General features: G+C 40.1%; 1 protein-coding gene across 2 annotated transcripts in view; it reads right to left on the bottom strand.

Annotated features, from left to right (window-relative positions):
* LOC123031250 (synuclein alpha interacting protein) overlaps positions 1 to 12342 on the bottom strand; it is a 114846-nt gene that overhangs the window by 41299 nt on the left and 61205 nt on the right. For both annotated transcript variants that reach the window (XM_044445959.1, XM_044445960.1), the window contains 2 exons: positions 8105 to 8177; positions 956 to 1809 (listed from right to left, as the gene is read on the bottom strand). In XM_044445959.1, the coding sequence (XP_044301894.1) occupies positions 956 to 1809; positions 8105 to 8177 (927 nt within the window). The remainder of the gene's footprint in view (positions 1 to 955; positions 1810 to 8104; positions 8178 to 12342) is intronic.

Genomic DNA, 12342 nt, shown 5'->3' with positions numbered 1-12342 from the left:
GCATAATCACAATAGTGTTTTAAGAGACAACACCTGATATGATTATAAGAACAAAAAGAATACAAAATAGCAGAAGAAACAACAGAAGAGAGAAAACTGATGAGTACCTGATATGGATATTCAAATAGATAACTGTCTTAGTGACTCTTGATTACTACATTCATATAAAGAAAAAGCAATATTATTTTCATTTTTCTCTTAACACAAAGGAAATACAGAAGTGAATAATTGTTTTGTTATGGTGACTATTTTGATAATTACAGTGCAATGAAGTGCTAGAGTCTATTTTAAAGAATAGCTGGCTTTGTGTTTGTTGCTGAATTTATGATCTGTCACTGTTCTGCTCCAGATAAATGCTTTAGGTAAAGCATAAATAAAGTGAAGAATGCATATTTTGCATGTTTTCCACAGACCAACTGTGTAAGCTTGCATCTAGTTGCTTTGGAAACGCCCTTTCATGATGTCTGATCACAAACCTGGAACTAACTAAAATTTTCATGTGGGTCAGAGGCCAATTGGGGCCTCTGTATGAGATCCTCTTCACAAAAGCTGTTGCAATAAGCTAGGGCAAACACTCCTGAATAATAATCAGAATACGACAGAAGCCCCTCTGTTACTGTCATTGGCCTCTGAATAGAAACCAAGTTAATCTGCTAATCACTGCACAAATTGAACCCCCACCATTCTGAAAAGCAGATTTGCACTTAATTACGATAGAAGAAATAAAGCATGTACTTCCTGCAACATTACTAAATTAAAATCAATAATCTTTTACATTACATACTTAGGAATATAAACTCCATGGAGTTTTTATATTCTTCATGGATGCCACAATATCTAATTTATGTTTATTTTCCCAATTGAAAGTTCCATGCATGGTTTATACTGATCTCTAAGGAAAGCTTATAAGGCATGTGCTAAATGCCTTACAAATTTTAATTCTTCAAAAACTTACCAATAATGATATCTGCCCTTCTTTCACAATATTTAAGATGCTCTTATTTTTCTTCACATCATCATTCCTTTCTTCTGGACCTCCAGAACTGTTCCAGTTCATATTACTGTTCAGTTCATCGTGTTTATTTTCTGCCACTCCTGCTTGCAGATGAAAAGTCCTTAACTGACAGTGGGACACAGTCTTCTCCATTTTATCGGCAAACGTCCTGTTGAGCAAGCCCTTGGACTGCGCTTCAGGTTCATGGGCTGAACTACATTTAACTAGCGGCTGGGGAAAATCTGACTCTTCAGCTAAATGCTTCTGCTGATCGGGGACAATGGGCTGCGCTTTTCTCAGCTGAGAGCTTTTCACAGGGGACAGCACACAAAACTGTGTCGTTCCTGTTGGTGCCTTCTCTGTGTTTCCTGCAGGGCACGACTTGCCGCTAAGACCATTCAGTGTTGAGTACACACTCAAAATTCGTTTCTCTGGAGCTGCCTTGGTAAAAGCAGCAAGCTGCTGGCTTGATTTAATATAAGGCACATCCAAAATTTCATCCATATCCAGGTCATAGTGCTCCAGTTCACCAAGCAAAACTCCAGCTTCAACACACTTAGTTTTTAGGTTCTCTCCATTATCTGGAGACTGATCACCATTCTGAGCCACGGAGGGAGAATCGCTCCCTTTCTTGCACTCCATCTTCTGGTTCTTTTGATCATCACTCTCATTATTTTCAGAACTTTCTGGCTGGTGCTTAAGTGGGGAAACCCTCTTCACTGGTCTGAACTTACTATACATATCTGCAATGCCTGTTGGTTTTTGTGCATTTCCAAGGAGTGTTGAGACTCCTGAACTCCAACTCGTGCTGGAAACTAGAAGAAGGAGCATAAGAAAAATAGTTTATAATGAATTTCCTTCCATCATTAGCTATGCATGTATTTTTCTTATCCTGTCTACTTTGAAAAGAGAATATGCTGAAAACATAGTTATCTGTAATTAAAGTACAGTGAAAATACTGTAAAAAATGTGCTATGTATTCTAATGCCTACCCCCGAAGTTTATATTCATACAGCTGTAAAATAAGATTTAAATTTGAGCTATTAAAATTAGGCAATAACTTAATGGCAATAGAGCAGCAGTAAAACATGCAAAATCATTATAGCCAAATAAAACCTATACTTTAATTCTGGCTCAGTGAGAATGATCAGAAAATATTTACAGCCTTGCATTGCAATTTAGAGACTAAGTTCTCTTAACTTTAATTTTGTTTCTGAAACACAGATGTGAATGGTGGGGGGAGAATTGAAACTAGGAAGAGGGGTGTTCTAGCACCATCTCTATCAAGTTTTCCTAATAAAAATCCATTTGTCTCATGGTAAGGGGATGGAGGGAGAGATACAAATGTCTGTATCCATAAGGCAAACAACAGTAGAAGGGGTCACTTTTTTATGATACGATCCTTTTTGGGACAGAAAATAGTCCTTACGACTGTTGTGATGGCTGGGGAATGCTGTGAGGTATAGGACTTTTTCTGTCTGAACTTGTATAGGATTGCACTCTTACTCAGGGAGATAACATAGAAGGAAAGAGTTAACACTTATCTGCTGTCAACAGTTTGGATAAACTGTCATAGATCTCCTGGGTAATGTGTAATTTAGTCCTTGTGTCACATGTTCTATAGAATACAGATGGATTCTTGCTATCCTAAGTATAAGCTGATATTGTCAAACATTTACTGCATTTAGAAGGAGGAAACTGACAAAACCGTCTGCTTAATTCTGCAGGTCACATCTAACACAGAAGAGTATCATGCATAGACTTCAAGAGACACAGTTCAGTTTATTGCATGAACTAAATGTAATGCCTCAGTTGCATTTATCTTGTACTCCAGTCCAGAGTTTCTAAGACAAAAAGTTAACAGAAGCAGCTGTACTAACACTGTTATCACAATAGTAAAAAGAATACATTTTTAAAGAATCAGAAAAGTATTTTGACTTATTACTTGGATACCTTCAGAAGCTTTGGAATGATATTATTCAGATAATCATTTATTATTCCAAAAACAACATGCAGCATGAGATGTTCATTATGAAAAAAACTATAATTGCATGGATTTATTTACATATTGTATATGATCCTGGGTTCAAAGGGTGACACTTTTATGTCAGTTTTATTTACATGTGCATTTTTTCCCCTAAGTGATAAAGGGAAATGGATGCCACATGTTTCCCAGCTGTTTTATTCTGACAGGGATATTAAGACTTAGCATAGCAAATGAATTCTGCCCAAGTCCTTGGAAAACAATTCTTTAGACACCGACAAGGTATCAACAATTAATTAATCATTCCTGGTACTATTATTTGCTTTTTTAGGAGGAATGAGTTTTTCATTTCCTAGTATAAATCTAAAATGTATGTTGGGACTAAACAAATGACTTCTGGTTTAGTACTGCCTGCCATGGCAAGCATGAGAATGTCACTATCCTTAGCTGAAGGCACAAAGTTTCTATATACCTTGAAGGAAACTAAGAAAATCCACTTTCTTCCCGTGACATTTTCCCTGAAGAAAAATGTAATAATTTGGAGACAAACTGTAATATTTACAGTATTGATTGATCTATCAGTTCTAAGCTACAGTCTATGCTTTAGATTCAGAATTAATATAAAATATTGATCTGCTCAGGCACAAAAGAAACTTAAATTTGTACAGCTGGAACATTTAATGGATTATATCCTGTCTTAATCTTGCTTAGAGCAAGCCCACTGAAATCAATGAAACTTAAGTTAGTTATGACTAACTTGTCCCATTTATTTCAATGGGTCTACTATAAGCAAGTCTAAGTCAGGATTCAACTGAATGTGTTCAGTTATTTCTTTGTTTTATTTGCTTTATTTAGATTTCATTTCTTGTTAGTGTGGAATTACAATATATCATTAACTTGATTTATTTTTTCAGCAAACATATGAAGTAGACTATGCTAAAGGATAGTGATTAACATAAAATAAATATTGTGGCTTCTTAAAGACTAACCCATTTATTAAGTCCTAAGCTTTCATGGGCTAGAGTCCACTTCCTCAGATGAACAGTTATCCTCAGTTGGCAGGTAAATTATACAGATGGAGATAGAGAAAAAAAGAAAGCAGTGAAATTTGATGATAATGAAATGCAAAAAATACAGTCATTGACAATTATGTTAAAGCTTAAATGTATGTAAAATGAGCACAGTGACCATTCACAAAAGCAGTAATTGATGATAATTGATGACTTGCTTAAGTCATCCAGTGAGCTTTATGAGTATGCCAATATAAGGAAGAGTTATAATTTGACTTAAACTCCAGCTATGCAAGAGGCCTTTCTGGGAGGGCTGGTGCCTTGCTTTCTGCACGGCTGTTTCTGTTTTACAAACCATGAATCTCTCAGGCCTAAACAATCTCATTGGCCCTTGGCTTGTTTCACTTCCTTTTTGTATGAACAGGCACCACTCACATTCCTTTGCCTATATAATTTCTTTCTACTTGCAGGGTTTATCTGTACGATGAGGCATTGCTCTGCCATTGTTCCTTGACCACAATCCTCCTCTTGTCCTCACTTGCTACTGTAACTGAGCCACCAAAGCTCCCAGTTCCTCCAACAGCTTAGCAGGGAAAAAGAACTCATTTGGTTAAGCTTTCCCCAAAGCTGCAACACCATGCTTCCAGAAACTTTGTCTTAAGGATTTCTCCTTATCACAAAGTACTTCAAGGTACAGGGGCTTCCCAAAGTGGACCTATCTTAATGTCTGTCCTCTCCCTATTTGTTTGGGCTGCTCACATGGAACTAATGTCCATTTTTTAAAAACAAGGGCAGGTGGGGGGGGTGTCCTGCTGTCTATTTTCCAAGGAATGAAAACCCACAAAGATGTAATTGTTCTTCAGGAACCCTGAACCTGCAATTAAGTGTTGAACTCATCCAAAGCAAAATGTTATTATAGTTTTGAAAAAGCTAGTGTTAACTAAAAAAAGCTTTCAGTCTGATCTTGTTCCTGTGAAGAAACCCAAAATGAGCAGCTAGATGTAAATTTGAACATACAAATTATGAAAGAGAAAAAAAATATTTACCCTGATCTAGCATGACTAATTCTTCTCAATCTTATCACTCATATTCAATATATATTATCAAAGAGTTAGAGTTTGAGGTGTCAGAGTCACCACCTTTTCCTGTTTATTTGCGTAATTTTCCTTCTTTCTACTTCTTGTACAGTGTTCTTGGGACTATGAAAGCAACTTAAGAGCCAGTGTGGTGTAGTGGTTAAGAGCATGGGACTGGGACTCAGACGATCTGGGTCCCGCTGGATGGCTGGATCCCGCTCAGCCATGGAGCCAACTGAGTGACTTTGGACCAGTCACAGACTCTCAGCCCAACCTACCTCACAGGGTTGTTGTTGTGGGGATAAGATGAAGGAGGATAATGATGTAAGCTGCCTTGAGCCCTTTGTAGGAAAAAGGCATGATAAAAATCAATCAATCAATAAAACTTGTTCTACCATCATGGGATGGGGAAATGCTTTAGGAAAGGTTGAAACATGGGAACATAGGAAGTTGCCTTATACAGATCAGCATCTAGCTCAGGATTGTTGACACTGACTGGCAGCCACACACCAGGGTTTCGAGCAGGAACTTGGGACCTTCTGTGTCCAAAGCAGGTGCTCTTCTACTGAGTCAATCACTAAAGTTATGCGCTTTTCATCAGGAAATAATACCAGACAGTTTTAAGTCTCAGCTCATTTTGCCCCTCCTCAAAGGGCAGCTTGAATGGAAACTGCCATTGTTACTTTTTTGATCTGAACCTGGTAAAGGCATGGATTGGGTTGGCAGGAGCCACACCCATGAGGGGACAGCAGGTATGGCTGCGCCCTTCCCCACAGTGCATTTGTTAAGTCATGTAGGGAAAACTATATAAAGTGTGTTTATGGGACTCTCTTGAGCTGCAAATATGGGATGATTTTTTGTTTTTTAGAAAAAATCTTGACAGCTTCAAAAAGCGCTCCAATTTTGATGATTTCTTCAATAAGGCACACAATACTGTATAAGGTATTCTCTGAATGGGTTTCAGTTGTTCTCACTGATGCCAAGGGATAACTAAATCTGTTTAAATATGCGGTGTAAAGCTGCTGTGAACACTGATTGATTGAGATTGCTCTAGGAAAGAGAAAGGACCCCTAAACAGGAGAACAATGTTTGTGCATAGCATTTGTAGACAGAATAGATAGCAGAGAACGACAACGAATATAACAAAGAGTTACACATGTAAGGCAATCTGACTTGAATTAAAAGTCAGCCTCCCAACCTCCAAATTTCCTCCCTAAGCCCCCCTCCTCAAAATCCCCTCTTTTCCATCCAGTACCAGTTTCTTGCCTGGTAAAAGTACTGTGCTGAGAGGGACACATATCAAGGCCCCAGCAGCCCTTTGTGAATGTAGCTTTCCCAAAGCCTACTGCAATGTCAGTTTGGAAAATTACATTTCTTACAGCCTCCAGGCAAGCTGCTACACAATGCGCCACGCTCCAAAAAGAGCACAGAGGCAGAGACCTCCTTCATTCGCCGGGGCTCTTTGCCACCACTGATGTGCTGCTGCCACTCTTGCAAGCCAAGGCCATGTTTTTAAAGGGAAGGGAAGGGAAGGGAAGGAAGAAGAATTTGGTCGTCTGGATTGAATGGGTGGAAGCTAACTGGAGGGTGGTGGCTAGACCAAGATCAATTCATATTGGCTCAGACTTATGTTATTTCCCAATAATTTAGGAAGTTAGTTGGTCTGTTTGTGAGACAAAGTGCCAAGTGGCTCACCCAGCTCTGATCTGCATCCTTGGGTCACAGTTTAGTATGTTCTCACCCTAACTAGTATTCAAACCTATAGATAGAAATCAGAAATGTGTAAGGTTAAATTGTGTGTGTGTGTGTGTGTGTGTGTGTGTGTGTGTGAGAGAGAGAGAGAGAGAGAGAGAGAGAGAGAGAGAGAGAGAGAGAGAGAGAGAGAGAATGGTGGCAACACTTCTTTCTTCTACATCAGTTTAACTCTTTAATTTAATCATAGTTGCTGACTAAAAAAATCAATGAAACTGCTTTAGTTCCCTGCAACTTCTGCTTATTCTCTTGCACCAGGATGCGCAGGAACAATACTTTCCTCACTATTGCCAGAAATAAAATATGGGTAGGGAGACTCAGAGATGAGAAGGGAGAAGGATATTATTTCCCCTTTATTCCCCTGTGTGACTGAGTAAGGGGATGTGGCAATTTAGTCATTAATGACTGTGGCAGGAGAATGCTATAGCTCAGTTATAAGCAATGGTAATTTTCTGCTATGTGTAAGATGATACAGAAATCAAATACTTGCCAAAGGCTGACATGGATCTTAAGATCTGCTTCAAATGTCTATTAAAGGCATTTCAGATTCAAAAGTATTAATGAAACAACCATTTGATACAAGCATAATAAATTTTTGAAATGCAATGGAGCTATGTTATTCTCACCAGTACAATTTGCTCCACACTGAAAACAGAAACAAAAGAGCCTTAATCCGATTTACAAAGTGAAAAACAACACTGAACGCACTTTTTGTCAGTAGGGGGGGAAAGGTCTCCAGCTGGTTCTCATCTGTGTGCCATGACTCTTCATTTAGTTTACACTATTAAACTCCAAAACATCGCTTTCATCTTAACTGTTACAGTATGCCTGAGAGTAGATTCTATCTTGTAGCATCCTTGACAGAATTTCAGAATTTGGCAAAACATCATGCCTCAAACTGGTCATGACCATATGGGTAGTAAATGTATCCAACATTTTTTCATTGGCGCCTACATCATTATGTCTTGTCACTAATGGTTTCTCGGGTTTTTCAGTAAATTGTTGCATATACTGTGGTTTGGAGCTGCTGAAATTAAACCCTGCCTTTATCTGTATACCACCAGATCCTTTTATGGAACTTTTTGTTGCTGCTGTTGCTAATGACCTAACATCTTAAGGAGGAAAAAATGCAGCGGAAAAAACAGTGAGGGTGGGAGACTCATTGTTACTAGGACGTTATCACACAATGATGAAGCTGGAAAGTTAAAAATCTGCTATTGTGCTCAACCGAACAACAATGGCATATAAAAGTGAGGATGGCAGACCAGACCACGAGCAAAGAGCATACCTGTTCTGTCTTCATTTTGTGACTCGCACTTCCTACGTAATTCTGGGATAGTCTTGAGGGATGTTACTGAATACTGGAAAATAAAACCATATTCATAAGCTAAGCAGCACAAAATCCAAGCACATTACTTAGATTCCTGAATCCAATGCTGCAATATATTACTCAGTGCTTTGCTAGAGAGTTTAGAAAAGAGTTGCTACACAGGTAAATGCCCTATATTTCCATGGTAATAGAGTAATACCATGTCAGGAACATGCATTCTGCTGTTAGTGGAAGAGAAAGAAACCACCCAACTTATGTTTCAGCTCCATCCAACCCATGAAGGCCGGCAGTTTAGACATCTGGTTTGTCCAAAATGGAGGCCAACCTTAGTTCCAGGAATGAGATGCTGTGAAAGCTACTGTGGTGCAGTAAAAGTAGCAGTCTCATCTCTTATAGGTCGATATCCAAGATATTCATGTCCCCCTCCTGCAACTTCCCTACACTTTACCAAATCTCCTTCAGAGCATCTCCCAACCCTCTAGAACAGCTTTGGAAGGCTGCTGGGGAAGGTAAATCCTCTCCACTGGAACGGTTCATTCTGCTGGCAGACAGACACAGCTGAATACTGTTTTTGCACATGTGGATTCATCTATCAGGAAGAAATAGGTTTGTCATGAAATACTACCATGCACAGATTACCAATAAATAATCTGTAATAGCACTTCTAGTGTAGCGAATAAGCTTGTAACAGCGGTTTTCTAGGCCAAACAAGGCAAAACGGGGACTCATATTCTTTAGTCAAGCACAGTATGAAGAAGTAGCATCCATATCACAAAATTCTGTTTCACGCTTATTCCTAATCAGAGTAACCTCTTTGAATTATCATCTAAATGTCAACCATTCAAAACTTCATGAAAGGACAAGTTAAAGGATCCAGTTAACATGTGGCTAAACTGCATTTGGCAACATTGTAAATGCAAGGATATGGCCTGATGTATTTTACAAATTCCAGATTACCAGTTACACAGTGGTACCTCCGCTCATGAATGCCTCAGTTCATGACCAAATCGGGTTGCGAACAAAAATTTCATAAAAATTTTGACTCAAGTTGCAAACTCCACATTGGGTGGCGACCGTGATCACGCACTCCCCCGAGTGCGGAGATGGCCACGATCATGCTGGGTGCAAGGGGGGCAGATGGCCAAGATCGCGCCTGTCTTTCCTGGATGAGCGCAACTGCAATCTTGGCCATCTCCCCCCCATGTGTCCACATTCGCGCCCATCTCCTCCCCCCCTCTACAGCGTGCTGGGATGACAGGCGTGTGCAGGGATGACGGGCTCTATCACAGTCATGCAGGGAGGGGGGCGGGGAGATGACTGCACTCATGCTTGGGGTGGGGGGAGACATAGCTGCGATCTTTGTTGTTCTTTGTCACTTTGCTTCACATTTTCCTGATTAAAAAAAAAAAATAGTTACAGAACTATTAACCTTATTTACATTGAACCTTATAGGAAAATTTAACTTGGCTCATGACCCATTTGGGTCATGACCAGAGTCCTGAAATGGATTTAAGTTCATGAGCCAAGGTACCACTGTACTTTTTATGGATCTTGATTTTGCAGTGTAGAATAAATTTTGATCCTTCCATCAGACCTCATATAGAATACTGTGTTGAAAGAGTGGGTGGGGGGAGGTCCAGAGGAGAGCAACAAAAATGATCCAGGGTAAGGAAACACTGTCCTATGAGGAGAGACTGAGAGAACTGGGCATGCTCAGCCTTCAGAAGAGAAGACTAAGGAGGGACATGATATCACTGTATAAGTGCTTCAGAGGCTGTTACAAAGAGAAAGATCAAGATCTCTTCTTGCTCATACCAGACTGCAGGACATGGAATAATCAACTAAAGTTGTGACACCAGATTCAGACTAGATTATCAGGAAAGGTTTGCACACTGTCAAAGCATTACAACAGTAGAGCTAGTTGCCTAGAGAGGTTGTGGGTTCTCCCACACTACAGACATTCAGAAAGAAACTGGACGGCCATCTGAGTAGGATGGTTTAAACTGATGTCCTGCAACAGCAGGGGTTTGGACCTGATGGCCTTCTTGACCCCTTCCAACTCTACTATTCTACAATCTTTTTAATGGTGGCATGCTTCACCAACAGCTTCAACATTTTACTATATATAAAAACATTCCCTACAATGCTAGCATCCTACAGACATTGTTCCACTACGCCATTATTCCACACAGGAAATTAAGCCACTTTGTCAAGGCGTAAGCATTATTACAGCAAACTGTTCTTACAGCTTTGCCGCAAGGACACACCTGACATTCATTCCGAAGTAAGCAGCAATGTTTTTTTCCAGAAATTGGTGGAAAACTTTCATTGCCCACATGATCATACACTGAAAAAGACACCCCTCAGCAGAAAAGTCAATTTACAAGGCAATTCCATACACAATTAAATTGGGTTTCAGATACATTGCTGCTATATGCAATCTATGTTCGAATCAGGAGGGCAGAGGAAAACATACAAGCAGAAAATACCAAAAAGCAGGAAAACAACAGATGATCAGGACACATTTTTTGTTCTCTCCCATAATGCTAGAAGCTGGGTTCATCGTCAGCATTCTTTGTCCTCATGAAGCATCACTTCCCAGGCAGTGAGAGGAATATGGTTGCCTGCAGGATCTGGATGGAGGACCAGCACTGAAAAGAGTGGCAGAATGGACACACAAGCTGCTCTGCCCCTTGTTAAAGTAACACCCCCCACACACACTATAGTAAGAATATTTCCTCGCTCAGAGAATTGCTTTGCAAATGACACCTCAATTTCACAAGCAGAAAGTGGGCCTGCAAAGTTGATTTTTAGTGCAGCTTTAAAACAATTCATCATGGGATGGGCATTTATTGTCTCAGGAGTCCTATCTGCAACATCAAAGGTACTAGGACAGGGAGAGGAACCTACACTGCCCAGGAGAACCTCATCCAGCTCCCCTGCTGGCTTATCTCCAATCAAAGATTTAAGAGAAGGGATTTCTCATCTTCCCTTCCACACTGCAGGGAGGTTTTTCAAAAGGACATGCATTAAAGCCTGGCTGCAGCATGGGGGCATTTACATGGGCAGGCATGGGTTAGTCCAGCCCTTGCCAGAACTACACACTTCCGAAATTTTCCTAATCTTTCACTGAAGTCAGGTTTGTAAACGCCTTACTGCCATGTGAGACATGCTTTATATGCAGCACCATTCTTATTTGAATCTCTGTAGGGACCCCCCCCCCCCCCCCATGAACATCTGGGTTAATCAGGTAAAGTGCAGACCAAGACACCAGACCCTGCTTGGATCAACCAGCCCTTTTGGCCCATTCCTTCCCTTGGCAATCCATGTGAATCCTTGCTATTTTATCTCATAGGCTGACTGCTGTGCAGCATCTAATCATCACTCATTGCTGTCCCCTTCTCATCTCTTCCATTCTTCAACTGTTTCTCAGTTGAATCGCTTTTTCAATCAGCTACGTTTAGCTTAATCAAGTACCATTATTTCCCAGATTCAAGCGATCGATCTCTTTCTTCTACCACCATTCCAAGGCTAGCCCCACAGCCATTGTACCCTTTGTAATCCTTCTTTTCAAGTTTATACTTACCCTTGATTTTAGTGTATATGTATTTCTTCATACTGTGTGAATATACCTGCTGTATATACCTCTCAAATCTCCTCAGCTTTGCTTGTCTTTCAACCCTGCTCCTTATGATTTTCCCCTAACAGTTTTCTCACTTTAATCTGGCAACTGGCTCATATTTTCAGGATTGCAGTTCTCTGCCCTCAGCTTGAACTGCCTTTGTTGCTTTATGCTCCTAGAGAGGATGATACAGTCTTGTGAATCTAGATAGAACTTTACTCCCTGGTGAAATATCCCCTGAATCAAGAGCTTGATATCATCCCAGATGCAGCCCCCTGTGACTTCCTTGTGTATCCCTTTGGTGCCTTGCAGGAGCCGTTATCACCTATATGAACTGAAGGATCTGGATCTGAATGTGTTGGTCAAGCAAGAGGTTTGGGATGTTGTCTGCAGGTTACTAAGAGGGCTCTTGTAAATTTTAACCATTTAATTAGCCTCGCTTTCATAACTTTTTAGTGAAATTCATTTCCTTGCTTCCTCTTCCAGCTCCCTTGCTTCTAGCTGTGTTTGTTAGTTTCCTCAAGGTAGAAGGTACTAAGCAGAGGTTCTGTTTTTAATGTTCTCCATTTTAAAT

The sequence above is a fragment of the Varanus komodoensis genome, unplaced genomic scaffold, assembly GCF_004798865.1.
Source record: "Varanus komodoensis strain SLA01 unplaced genomic scaffold, ASM479886v1 scaffold5, whole genome shotgun sequence".
NCBI lineage: Eukaryota > Metazoa > Chordata > Lepidosauria > Squamata > Varanidae > Varanus > Varanus komodoensis.
Note: the sequence above shows the minus strand (reverse complement) of the source record. Positions and strands in the feature narration are given on the sequence as shown.